This window comes from Fulmarus glacialis, unplaced genomic scaffold, assembly GCF_000690835.1.
Source record: "Fulmarus glacialis isolate BGI_N327 unplaced genomic scaffold, ASM69083v1 scaffold12099, whole genome shotgun sequence".
NCBI lineage: Eukaryota > Metazoa > Chordata > Aves > Procellariiformes > Procellariidae > Fulmarus > Fulmarus glacialis.
Genome location: NW_009233889.1, coordinates 78,271 through 92,278, shown reverse-complemented (window position 1 = coordinate 92,278; position 14,008 = coordinate 78,271). Strand labels below are relative to the sequence as shown.

The following is a 14,008-nucleotide window of genomic DNA, read 5'->3' as shown; positions in this document are numbered from 1 at the left end:
TCCTACTTTAACGAGAATACTTAACTCCATTCAGAACAGTTTCTTGAGTCTGACATTTTTCCTTTCTGCCACCTTCTCAGCAGTACCTGCCTGGTATTTATTACTTCTTTAGGAGCTCTACTGTCTTCACTGGTTGATTTCATGATGGCAGAGGTATAATAAATACTTTTTCCTCAATTTTTAAGGATCTTCTGTTGTCAATTTTTGGAGAATTGAATAGTTCCATTCTGTGGTGGTTTGTTTTTGGGGTTTTGTTTGTTTGGTTTTTAGCAACATTTAATCTTTAATAGAAGTGAAAACATATTAGGATTTCAGTGAACTTTCTAACCAGGAAAATCACAAGTTAGGGTAGATTGGTTAGAATTTTTTGGCAACAAATATTTAATTTTCAAAATTCAGAGTTGCTGTAATCATTGCATAAACAAAATATTTCTTAATACTTTTTTTTTTCTTCAGCAAAAAAACCTTCCAGAAAATGTGTATTTAAATTTTGAAAATTTAAGAATGTGTGATCTTTCCTAAAAAGAGATATTAGTAGAATGTAATATGGGTGGCCCCGATTTTGCAGTTCAGCAGACCTTGTGCTGGTTATTTTTTCCCCACATTGTGTCTGGATGCTGTTAATTGCAGAAGAGCCTTAAAACCCAAGTTTTTCTGAATTACATGCCAACAATATTGCAGACAATACACACTCAGGAATTGATACATGTTTCTGTTACTCCGAGTGCCATTAATTAGCTGTCTAAGTATTTCTTCATTTTTCTGTGACCATTAGGAAAGGATTGGTACTTGGTGCACTTATCACTTACTGTCACAGACGTGAATGACAACGTACCTGAATGGGCCATGGAGCCCTTCCCGTTCTTGGCTGTGGTTTCCCCTGAAGCTGTGGGAGGTACTGAAGTATACAAGCTGCTTGCTGTGGATGCAGATGAAGGGATCCATGGAGCTGTAGAATATTTTCTCTTGGAAGGTAACCCTCTCATTCCTTATGTATTAGTCTTCACTATTGTGACTTTTTTGTCTTGTATCCTCAGTTTTGTTAGTGAAAGATCTTCTCTTCCTCCTGCAAAAGGTTCATAAGCCTTCAGCTCTGTGTATGAGAAAAATCAACTTTTATTGAGGGTGCAGAAAGATTTGCCAGATTTGAGGTGTGTTCTCCCTGCAAAGTTGGGTTCCTGTCCGGGTTGCCCCCCAAGGGCTGATGGGGGCTGGAGGAGTCAGTTCTCCTCAGGGCTTTGGCAAGGGGGTGGCAATGGCAGCAGTAGTCAGCACCCCTCTGCGCGTCTGCCTGTTTATGAGATAGAGCAGTATGTGGAGCACAGTTTGTTGGGCGGAGAGATTAATGTTTCTTCTCCTTTGTGGGAGTTGTGCTTCTGGTTCATTTCTAACAAATTTTTAAGGCTCTGGATGGTGCCTTAGCTTTGCAAAGCTAGTACAGACTCATTAATAATTTTCTTTGTGGGGCTCTTGAAAGAAACTTCAGTAATAGTTAAAAACTGTCTAAGCAGAAGCAGAGTAGCAATACCACTCCAAAGGTGAATTTGTTCCTCTTAGCCAGGACTCTAGCAGGGTATTTTCTGGTAAGGGGTATTTAGGGTCAAACAAAAGCAAAGTATTGGAAGATAAAGAAGAGTGATAATTGTCCAGAGAAGTAAAATGCAACTTAGAAATGTAATCATGAATGTAATTACTGATTTCTAAGTTCTAAACAAACTTTTGAATTTTTGTGTGCATGCTGATTCTAAGCCAAAACCAATTGATACCGTATTCTTCTCTTAATTTTAATAAAGTAAAAATGTTCTTGCTGACAACAATTTGTGGATCTGTTCTTTTTAGGTGGTGAAGACAGATTTGAAGTTGAGAAGGACACTGGCTGGGTTAAAACGACAGGTTTGCCATTGGTGAGGGACAAGGAGTATTTACTGACTGTACTAGCAGCAGATAAAATTGGAAGCAGAGGGTCTCCAGCCTCTGTTTCTGTAATTGCTGGATTTCGACCACCACAGTTCACCAACGTATCATACTTTGTTTATGTTCCTGAAAGTACGCCGCAAGGAAAATCGTAAGTAACAGTTAAAAATAATGCAGTGAGATTGTGTTCCTAGTTTAACTTCTGTTTGATCTCCCCAAAGCTTCAGTATTGTTTGTGCATCATAAATGGATACTGTGAGTAGCAATTCAGATATCTTAATAGAACTGATCAAGATACAGTTTGATTGATGTATTTTTAGTCACCCTTTTATACAGAAAAGTGGTATTGAATAATTATGGTTTCTTTCTTTTTTAAATGATATGGAAAGTATTAGCAGATGTTGATTGTGTCTTAATTTTCAAATAAAATGCAGAATACAAATTAGAACTGTTACATCATGAAGAAAGATAACCTGGTGCGAAAGAATATATTAATTTTATGTGTCAAATTTGGAGAAGCGCTTTCTCCATCAAGTGAAAACCAGAAAAAACAAAAGACTCTTTGCATCTTCATCAGTCAGGGTGACAAACTGAGCAAAAATGAAGATGCCACAAAACTCGTTGTTTTATTTTTCCATCCTTTGTCTAACCATGTGGATCTAAATATCACAGAAAATGTTAGTAACATAGGTCCACCTGAATACTCAGTTCCGTTTGTCCCAAACTGTTTTGTTTTTAGGGCAAACATTTCCTCTTCCGGTTGAATTGAGAATACTTTTGTTCAGTAAACGTCTTCCTTGTGTGGCCATTCAACTGTTATTATATTATCTTTAGTATTGTATTTTACTGTTCAATCTACAACATTCAGTTTTACAGTGTCTAAATAACCAAGGTGTGTTAAGATAAAAAAAAAATTAGCAACTGTTAATAGTAGATAACAAGGTGTTTCTTTAAAGCTGCAATAAACTTAAATAGCACAGGCATAAAAGAAATGGAAGAACTGTGAAATGCTACAATACCTAACAGGTACCTGCCATCCTGGGTTCAATAATGTTTAGGATTAAAAATAATGAAATTCTTTATGACTTTTTTGTTACTGTTTAAGAACAGGTTTGCACACCTAAGATGTTAGTAGATTAGTTTGTCAAATTACTTGGTAATATCCAAAAGGAATAAAGTATTTAATGCAGTTATTATTACGTCAGAAGAGGTTTGAATATACACAGTGCCCAGTGAAAGTGGTTTCCTGTTGCATGTTGACCAGAAATAGTAATGAAAATCTGTGTAAAATCCTAAAGTTCTGATATTTAAATTGGACCAATTACACAAGTACACAGGAAAACAGAGTTGCTGTCATGCACAGGATTTCTGGGTTTAGGATTTCACAATTGTAGGCTGATTTAAGACTGCTGCTGAGCAGAGGAGCATTACCAAATCTTTCTCTTCCTTTGGTCTGCCACTAGTGCTAATATGCTAGCTGCATGGGCAGGCTGATCAGATTAAAGACAAAGCCAAAAAAAGAAAAAAAAGCTTTCAGCTGGGTTGTTAAATGTGCTCGCAGCATGGCCCTGTGATTTTTAGTGCTGACAGGAGAGGAGAGGTGGCATGAACATGCAGCCAAGGTAGGGAGTTTAGAAGGAGGGCAAAATAATTCCTGTTGGCAGGAACATGGTCGTGTGCTGGCTGACACTGTGAGACCACATCACAGGAAAATACAGAAAAAGACTGAAGTGAGATAATGACCTACAGCAACCTTTTCCATTGTTTCAGTAGTGCACCTGAAGGAAGTGAGAAGACAGCAGCATGGAAATACAACAGGGAAAAAGATGTTCAGACAAACTGAATTTTGTCTTTTTGATTGTAGTTGTCACATGTTGGTGGGTTCTACTGGGAGATGGAATTCTTTTTCCTAAGAAACCTGAATGATAAGGCAACAAACACTTGAGGAATTGGTATTCTGTTTTAAACCCTTTAAAAATATTTATTTTTTAATTTCTTCTTTTACTTCATACTGCAAGTGTTTTTCCCACTTGAAGACTTTAAACACATTGGACTTCAGTAGAAAGAAGATAGTGCCAGACAAGAGCTAAAAACATATGTCCTGTATAACCTGTAGCATGCACGCTGTTAGTGACTGGCTTTTATCCTTTTGCAGTTACCTGTTGAAACTTTAGGATGGTATGACTGCAGCAGCAAGCTACCATGCTGTTATTAAAATGACTCTTTTGCATCTTGCTTTATCTTTTAGTTTCCTGCCTGAAAACCATCACTACTGTAGAAGAAAGTTAGCTAGGCAAATTCAGTTGCAGCAAAAATGAAATCCTCTGTTCCTGTGTTTCTAATCCTTACTGTGCTCTGCTTTCAAGAATCCTATCTTTATCTGTTTAACCTCAAGATGATAAAACTACTGTATAACAAAATATTTGAATTTGGTGTTTAGGTACAGCTATCACTAACTTCAGTGAGTATTGCTCTGATCAGACCTACAGGATTGCACCATCATTTCTGATAAGTATCATTTTTTCATATTTTTCAGTATGTTGTATTAAGTGCTTAAGATTCCTTTTTTTTTTTTTTTTTTTAAATGCAGCTTTCTTACAATCACTGCTGTATCATATCAAAAGAAATCCCTGAGCTACAGTTTACTTACTAATCCTAGTGGTCTATTCAGTATTGATCGGGCAACAGGAGATATCAGTTTAACTCGGAGTGTGGATTATGAGAGTGACCAACACCAGTATCTTCTTTTGGTCAGAGCAGAGGAAAATGAGGAACAGTTCAGTAGTGCAGCTGAGGTAGGTGTTCATTTCTGGCAGTCTGTATGTATTTCCATTTTCTTTCAGCCTTTCCAGATTTCTGTACAGAATCACTAGGCAATCTCATTTCCCCAGCTCATGCTGTCTTTTCTACTGTCCATTTTAAAGGTCTTTTTGTCTATGGGTAGATGTTGAGGGCTGGTTTAGGTACTTTTAGAGTTCACTCTTGCAGATGCTGAAAAGGCGATTTCTGATGGATCAATATGCCATCCCATCATAGGTCCTAGGCCTTATCTGGGAAGATACGGAAATGGATGCGGCCGAGCCAGACATGAGGTTTTGTCTTACTCTAAACCTTCATAAAGTATGATGTATATTTGAGATTATTCCAATTTAAAAAAAGGCAGAACAGAAAATGATTTGTTTCATATCAAGAACACGAAGTGAACTTGTAAAGAGAGAAAATAATAAAAACTCACAGATATTAAAAGATGATGGTTCATGGTGTTTTAGAAAGCTTTTCGACAGCAAAAATATTTCTAAATATAGTTGTTTGAATTCAAGGATTCACTGAGCTAGGGAATACATGCAATATAACAGGTTTTTCCTGTTGCAGGAAATAAGATGTACACTATAGAGGGAACAGGAGGCAGAATTATTAGGAACAAGTGTGAGGACACAGAGAGACAGTGAAAACAGTATGTCAATGTGACAGTGGCTGTAGCACACCAGAGACTGATAATTGCTATTGACCCTTTTATGTACTGCAAGATGAAGAGTGGTAGAATATGACTTGGAAGAGGATTATGAGAAGATTTTACAAATACATTTAGCCTCAATGTAGTTTAACTTGTACCTGCTTTACACTGATGCAACCTCAATAGTTAAAAGAGAGCAACTCCCAGTTTATACAAACCTATGTAAGGGTAGGTGGAGTATGTGTCTACCAGTTGCACTGTGATGCAGAATACCTCAACGAACTTCAGACAGTCTGAACTGTAGCAGTATGAACCACCATAAAGGCTAATTTAACACACTCTTTACTGTTTGGATTGTAAACAATGCAACTGTGGACTGATATTTGACATAGGAATAAGAAAACATTTTTAAACATGCTAGAAGCAGAATTGTATTTCTTACTTGTTTTACATAATCAGTTCCATTTACGTCTGATTTACGCTGCTGTAATTGAATTCAGAACTTCGAGAGTTATACTGCTAAAATATAACATGCTTGGTAGTAGAATTTTTAGTGTTACAAATCACAGAAGTGTTGGACGATAAGATAATGGAAAAAGGATGCTTGGAAAGCAGACAGTCCATTTTCCTGTAAATTATTAATAGGGAATAATCAATGGAGATGAAGTGTGAGTGGAAAATGTTGCTGCAAGGGACTGGGACTTGGCAATTCCTAGTATTTTGGAATCTAATATTTCAATGGTTCGCAGCAGGAAAAGAGCAATCCAAGAAAAATGGCTTATCCTATGTGCTATAGCTTCTGAAGACCTCAAGGATGTTTTTGGGAAATGCTTCCATCCAATATTTCTAGAGCAATGAAGTTGTTGCCTTGATTCACTTTGCTGTTTAACATTCCCCTCTTCTCCATTAAGGTTTGGGTTGTAATCACAGATGTGAATGATTGTGCCCCTGAATTTCATCAGTCGATTTACAGCAAAGTTGGTGTTCCTGAAACAGTTACTATGACAACTCTGCTTCTACAAGGTTAGTACTTCTAAAATGATTTGTTACATTCAGTATAAGTATTTTTTTTTTCCTCCCACTAATTAGAATTCCGTTCAGAAGGCAAAATTACCCGCCCCAACATGGCTAGTTGCACCTCTCTGAAGGCAAATGGCACCTTGTAGAATTGGGTCATAATTATTTACTACTGCCACAGCCCAAACAATTTTGGGGGATGGGAGACAAAGGAAACAAATCTTCTTTGTAGGATTTTGAAGTATCATGACCTCAGTTGTGGTTGGTATTATAGCAGCAGGCTTATAGTAGCAATCTTGCAACATTTCTTTTTTTGAAGGAACAGAGTGATGTTGGATCAGAAATTATGGACACATCAGCTCACCTTCTCTGCCTGTCTTTAAGAGTCCTGTGTGGGCTTGCTGTAGAGAATACTGCTCTTTTGCGTTAAAAGCCTCTTGTATGCCTTTGACTGTTTTATGTGAGGCTTTGTTTAGATGCTTGCGAAAAAGACTTTGCTTCTTCCCAATGTAACCAATAACTTAAGCTTTAAATGATGCTGCTCTGTAAATTATGTAAATTTTGATTTTGTAAACTGCAAAAATCTTATATTGAAAATGTTTATAAAGAAATGAGCAGGTCCTGGCAATAAAACAAATTTATGTCAACTAAGCAGTTGTAGAAGGGCCTTATATTAGTCTTTAACCCTTACGTAAGCTTTTTCTAAATCTTGAGGAGAAAAAGGAAATTAAACTACAGGAAAATTGCTGTTCCCTAGTAAATAGGATTTTATAACCTCCTACTGTTCTACTTAGTGATTTATCCTGTACTAATGGTAGTCTGTCAGTTACTATTCTGGTAACTGCACTTTTAGCATAGGGTTTTGTAGGTTGTGGGTAGGATCTGACAAACACATAACTTGCATCAGTTGAATAATGTATGTAAATATTTAAGCTTTAATCACATGAGGTGTGATCTGTCCGAGTGATCTTAAGTCAGCAGGATAGATCAGGTGGACATGAGAATACATGTCTCTGTGTGGGAATATGTTCTTGGTAGTACAGGGTCTTTAAATCCAGCAGACAAAGGCAAGATCTACTGGCTGAATTCAACCAGGGACTTAACTTTTTTTTTTTAAAAAATCAACTTATTTTCAAGTAAGGGTTAGTTCAAGAAAAAGAACAGGGGATAGCAGAGTTCTATAAATTGTGTCAAGCACCACATGCCAAAGCAAATGCTGTTACGGTTTTATACTACATACTAATTCTTTTGTTAAAGTACTTAACATACCAATTCACAAACTTTGATCTGCACAATGTCTTTCTCTTCTCTTTTAATAGTGACAGCCACTGACTGCGATTCAAAAGAGAATGCTGAATTACTATATTATGCTTTGAGTCAAGACTTCAGTATTTCTTCTCATGGTACTATTTTTCCAGCAACACGGTTGGATTATGAGCGACCTAACCATCTTTATGAGTTCATAATTATGGCTGTAGATAACGGGGAAGAGCCGAAGACTGGGACAGCAACTGTTAGGATCCATGTTTCAAATGTGAATGATGAAGCGCCTGAGTTTTCCCAGACAATGTAAACACATATTCTTAAAACTCTGTTATCTTTGTCTTTTACTGTTGCTTTTTATATTTTGGTTGAAAGGCTGATCATTACAGGATGGTGACTGGCTTTGGTTCAGTCAAATCTGAGAGTTGGACTGACAAATGCAGGATGATCCTTTGACTCTGAGACTCTCTTACTAGCAGTTTAAAAAAAAAAAAAAGGCAGGTTTAAGTTTGGTTCTTAATTTTAAGGTTTAGGCATACTTTCAATGTGTAGTAGGACTTGTGTATCTGTGTATCTAGCTAGATAGAGGTTGTATATAGACAGTTTCTTTTGACAGATCTTGCACTTATGTTTTTTCCAATATGTACTGAAAGAGGTGGTGCAGTAATTTCAGATTATACATTTCAAGAGGACCCCTCCACTACCAAAGGGAAATCAAGCAGAAAAAGCAGGCAACTCAGTGTTGTCCTCAGCCCTCATCCAGAGTACGTAGTGGAATTTTGCCTTTTAATTAGGCAATTTAAGTTTAGACAGAGTCAACAGTCTGCATCCCCCGTTTATAATTGTTAAAGAAAAATGCTTAGATGACAGAATCCTATATGATCACTGAATTATAAAAACCACAAGATAAATGTCGATCAGTGGAATTCATTTAATTTCACTTAGTCCCATGCCGTACAAACTGTACTTTTTTTTTCTTTTTTTTTCTTCTAAAGCATCAGTAAGCATTTTTCTTCCACAGTTGAGGCTCTGAAGCAATGTCAAAAGTATATAAACTTGCATTCACGTTAGAGGCTTAGTAATGGAATTCCCAGTCAGCTTCTGCATCAGCTTTCTACTCTTAAAAGTAGAAGTTGCTCAGAACAAAACCCAGGCAGCGATTTCAGTGATTAAGCTTGTGGTTTAGCTGAACAAAACATCAAAGCTTTCTGACGGTCCTTATTTTATGTAAAGGTAACCTCTGGCTTCAAAATCTTGTGCCTTCCTTTCTTTCCTAAACATTGCTTAGGAGATATGGCTTGGAAAAGTTGATCTTTTGTAAATTCTTATTGGATCTCTATGCATTTTCAAATACTAAACCAGATTAAGTTTCTCACTTTTCAGATGATGCCTATTGTTTATTTATTTATTTGTTTTAATATTCAGGGTCACCGAATATTTATCGGTAGCTGTTAGTCTTGTTCATAATCTGTTCCAATTTTTTAATCAGAAATGAGTCATAGTATTAAAGATGATGTAAACATCTCTCAAAATTGGAAGTTTAAAAAAAACCCCTGCCAGCTCTTATAATTAAAGTTTACTGAAGAATATGATTGAAATGAACATTATTTTAAATTACCAAACATTCACAAGAAGCTTTTCTGTCCCTATGCAATAGCAGGGAAACTGCTATTGTATATATGTGTAGATTGGCATTGAAATTGAATTCAGCTCCTGGAATTCAAATTATCTCAAGTTTTTGTTTAACGAGGTTAACCAGGCTTTGATTTTGCTTTATCTTTCCTGTTATGAAAAAAATCTTGAACCCAAAGGTGACTTTCAGACAGAACTTAATTGAAGTATTCTGTGAACACCCGTAAATTAGGTCCTGTTGAGAGACTAGTTGGCAATTAATGTTATGCTCTGTGGCAGGCTAATACAAATCAGGATGATGATGTTGTCCTTCTAGCCCTTTGTTTAAATAGATTTACAGTCCAGTAAAAACTTATAATTCCTTGCCACGAGCTTTCTTTCATCACGGTTATTCTTTATCTCAGTTACGAAATGCTTAAGGCTATCACTCTTTCATTTTGTCAGTTTTTACTTTCTCCTTTTTAAGAGATGTCTTCTGATTGCTTGAACTCTTCTGCCCCTTTATTTCATGTTCAAGATTATCAAAATTATTGTTCATTTGCTTTCCAGATACAGAGTTAAGACAGTGTCCTGAGGGTTGTGACTGAGCTAAACCAGAATAATTTACTTCTCTTACTTCATTGTATACTAAATTGGGGGAAGGAAAAAAGCTGTTTCTATGAAGGTTTTGATGAAAACACACATTTCTAGACAACAAAAGCTAAGAGAGAGGTTTTCTGTGCATGCATTTTCTTTTTCTTTGGATTTTTTCCTATTCTCAGCATATGGAGAGTGGGTCCATAAGCACTCTGAACCCAGTGGTACATATGTATTTTATCTAAATTGTTGGATACAGCCAGCTGTAGTTCATTCTTATGCTTTGGAATATCTACTATGGACAGGTCTGTAGTATGCTTAGTCTGGCCTATGCTCAATCCAGTCAGATAAAATAATAAATATTTGGGACTTTGCTAAAGCAGGGGGCTTTTCTACTCCAGAGAGCTTTAAGCTTAGGCTGATAATGCCTCTTAAGAGCTTACAATGTCAGTGATGTGTCTGGACTTGAGAAGAGATTTTTGTAAAACTGACATTATGCGCATATCCTCCAGATCTGATTCTCATCTTAGTCATGCTGTGCAAAGACTATACTGAAAGCATTTTGAGATCTTGTGTCAGAAAGTGTGCTATAAACAAGCAATGCTTTAACTTAGCAAATATTTGCTTTGATTCTGTGAAGCATGCAACTCATTTTTTTAAATTAAAAAAAAAAAGTGAGTTCTGCATTTAGCCCAAGTCTTGTTGGGAAGCTAAGCTTCAAAGCTTTAGTACTGCTGAAAGTTTACAATGGAAATCTTATGGGAGGTAACAGCAGAAAGACCTGAATGGTTGGATAGATCATCAATATTATCATTTCACTTGTTAACAAAGAAACATCTTATCGGTGTAATTGTATTAATAAATTACAAATCTCTGCAATACCCTTTGTACAGGTAGTCAGTAGGCATTGTAAAGCATAGTTCTGTATATATTATTTCCTGTCTAAATTCATAAATGTGTTGTCATAATTTCTTTTAACAGCTACAGGAGTTTTGTTTCTGAAGATGCAGGCCCAAACACACTGATTGCTACAGTTAATGCTGTTGACCCTGATGGAGATGGTGTGACATATGATATTCAGTCTGGGAATCAAAAAGGAAACTTTGTTATTGACCCGAAGAAGGGTAATAATATATTAGCTCTTTGCTGCTGCAGGCATAATGTTGATTCTGATGTGATGCAGCTTGAATTTGGTCTTCATTAGGTAGCAATTATAAAAACTGAATAGCGTATGCTATTTTTGAAGCTCATACTAACCTAATTAAAAAAAGCGCAGGAAAAAGATGCAGTTGTTCTAGACTCTCTTATAATGTCCAAAAAATTCTATCATTTTCCTAAAAGCTTTGTATTACCTATCTTGTTCATTGTTTGTTTTCAGTCAGTAACTTAATAGAGAGCATTATTATGGATAACAGGTAACTTAATAAACAGTAATGTAATAGAGAATGTTATTGTTGATAACAGTGACATTCCAAAATGTTAAACAAGGATTTGAATAACATTTAGTCTAGGAGACTAGTTTGAAAGTTGTAGCGAGAAAGGGCTACTCAGCAGGGTAAGGGGAAATAGGAGTCAAGGATGACAGCAAGAAGGGGGGGCAGGGACCACACAGCCACAGAGCAAGAAGAGCAGAGCAGGTCCCATGATATAAACCTGGTTCATCCAACAGTCCAGTGGTCACCAGACAGATTTGCAGTGATGAGGCGTGTCTCAGGTCAAGCTGGGAAGCCAAGTCAGCGAGGCAGTGTCAGGGTCAGCAATATACGCGGCCAGGTACAGCACACCCCCAGGGGAGCTCAGGAAAAGACCTGGGCTTAAGTGCAGCACCCAAGACATGGGGCAGAGGCCACAGACAAGGCTTCTGACAACTGTCTGATCCAAGGCTAGCCGGCTGCATGGTGTCAGAGCTGGCCTTGAACATGGGCAGCCTAACTCAGGGAGCAGGAGGAAGAGTTTGCAAGGCCTGTTGGTGCACTCAAAGCTTGACATCTACCTGCTGCGATTAGCCAAAGATACTATCAGTAATCAAACAGCCATGTGAGGAGAAAAACAATAGGATGACAGTTCTGACTAGAGAAGTTTTCTTTGTGCAACTTTTTTTCCCCCGTGCTTATGTCTACGTCCTGATTACGCATGTCCTGATTACGCAGTGAGCAAACACTTCTTAACCAAGTTTCCTTGTGTTGTACTGATACAAAATGATGCGTTTGTAGGCAGAATGAGACTACCACTGTTTTATTTCAATGGAGGCAAAAGTACATAAAATACGAAATCAGTAAGTGTATTTTTCATTTAAGAACAAAATCATTCACGTAAGCAATGTTATTTAGGCAAGAATACTACATGCATGAGAAGAAAAACTGTGTGGAGAATACTTTGCAGTTTAAGTCATTTGTTCTGAAATACCAATTTTTACATCTTTTTAAACTCTTTTCAGCAGTTGCATATTTTTAAAACCCCAAAGGAAAAAATCCCACAACATTGGTGTCCTCATTAAAAAAAAAAAAATTAGAAGAAAACCCACACATCATCTAAGTAGGCTGGCATATCCCTTTAAATTAATAGGATCTATTTGCTGTTCATTGCTTGAAAAAACAAAAGAGGATGTTTTGAGACAGAAACAGGCAACCAAATTGAAATCCCATTGACAGATTGAAGTAACTTAATTAACTTCAGTTAAACTACTTTATATTTAACCTGTTTTGAACTGCAATCAAAATCTGAACTTAAATTTTTCAAAGCACAAGCATTGAATATATAGGAAGGAGAAAGCTGCCCTAAGTTATTCCTTCTCTTTATTTCATAGAGTTCACTTAGCATGAAATTTTAATTTCAATGCAAATCATATTTTTGCAATATTAATGTTAGATTCTGAAATGTTCCCAAAAACATGGTCTGCAGATAACTTGCAGGTGTTGAAGCGTGATCCTGAATTTATTGAGAGCTCCTTTTATCCTTTCTGGCTTAAAAATAGAGTTGTAGGTTCCAAGAGTTAAATTTCTAAAGATACTTTGGCACCTAAAGAGGAACGATGGTTTTAAAAGTGGCTAATTGCCACAAGGGTAGTATATCTGATGCTTCTGAAAATCTTTATTGTAAGTGCTCAAAGAATCTTAACATTTGATTGATAGCATCTCTTAGGATCAGCTCCATAGTTTTAATATAGATAATCATGTATATGTACTTTTATACATTTTTACCAATTAATTTTTATAGTGTCTGAAACGTAATTTTGGAAACATTAGCATTTTTTTTTCCAAAACACTTTTGGGCTTTCGTTGCTTAATAAACCAGTAAAGGTTTATACAGTGGCTTGCAGCGGCTTCTTTTCAGAAGTCATGTCAGGGGAATAGTCTGTACCCCCTTGTCACAGAAATGCAAAGGTAAAATGGAAATGTGTCAAAAATAAGTGCTGCAGCTAAAGCAATACATTTGCAAGCAAATTGAGTGACACTGTTGCTGTGACAATACTCTGTTGTAATGACAATTGCTATTATGCCTGATGAATAATAGAGGTGATTGATGGATGATGGAGCAAAAGAATGACAGCTTCTTACTGCATGGTCTCAGATAGCTGTAGACTTTTGCTTTTGTAGCACATCTTTTATACATCTTTCTCTGACAGTGCCTTTATGTCCCATCCAGCAGGGTGTATCACTGGGAGAGTAGCAAAATACAGGTTTCTGAGGATATGACTATATAGCTAAATGCTGCTATGATTGTGCTGCAGGAAGGTAAACTTGTACTAGTTTCAGTTGAGCTAGCATAGGTAGCTACAGCTGTAGACAGGGTGACACATGCTTCATTGCAATAATGATACAGGAACATATCCAGGCTTGCTGGATGTGATGCATATACATGCATCAATGTTTTTCTGGATTTTTTGTTTTGGTTTGGTTTTTTTCTGCAGCAGATAGACTAAAGCTAATATGTGCAGGTCAGCTGAGTTTTAGCTGTTGTCTCATTTAGCTCTGTAGACATACCTGCAGACAAACAAACCTGTTGTGCTGTCTTAATTTTGTTTTAATATCAGGCTGCAGTAAAAATACCATAGTTAAATTAAACTCTAGCAGCCTTGTGGTTTATTGGTGAATGGGTAAACCAGAATGGTTTGTTGTTGTGCTTACTAGTGAGAAGAATAACAGTAATTGG

The 14,008-nt window shown here is 36.7% G+C and overlaps 1 protein-coding gene across 1 annotated transcript in view; it reads left to right on the top strand.

Moving 5' to 3' along the window:
- The first annotated feature begins 846 nt into the window (after positions 1-846).
- Positions 847-14,008, top strand: part of LOC104082363 (neural-cadherin-like) — a 49,186-nt gene continuing 36,024 nt past the window's right edge. The window contains exons 1-6 of the mRNA XM_009585473.1: positions 847-973; positions 1,840-2,065; positions 4,505-4,709; positions 6,280-6,391; positions 7,705-7,954; positions 10,838-10,980. Of these exons, the coding sequence (XP_009583768.1) occupies positions 847-973; positions 1,840-2,065; positions 4,505-4,709; positions 6,280-6,391; positions 7,705-7,954; positions 10,838-10,980 (1,063 nt within the window). The remainder of the gene's footprint in view (positions 974-1,839; positions 2,066-4,504; positions 4,710-6,279; positions 6,392-7,704; positions 7,955-10,837; positions 10,981-14,008) is intronic.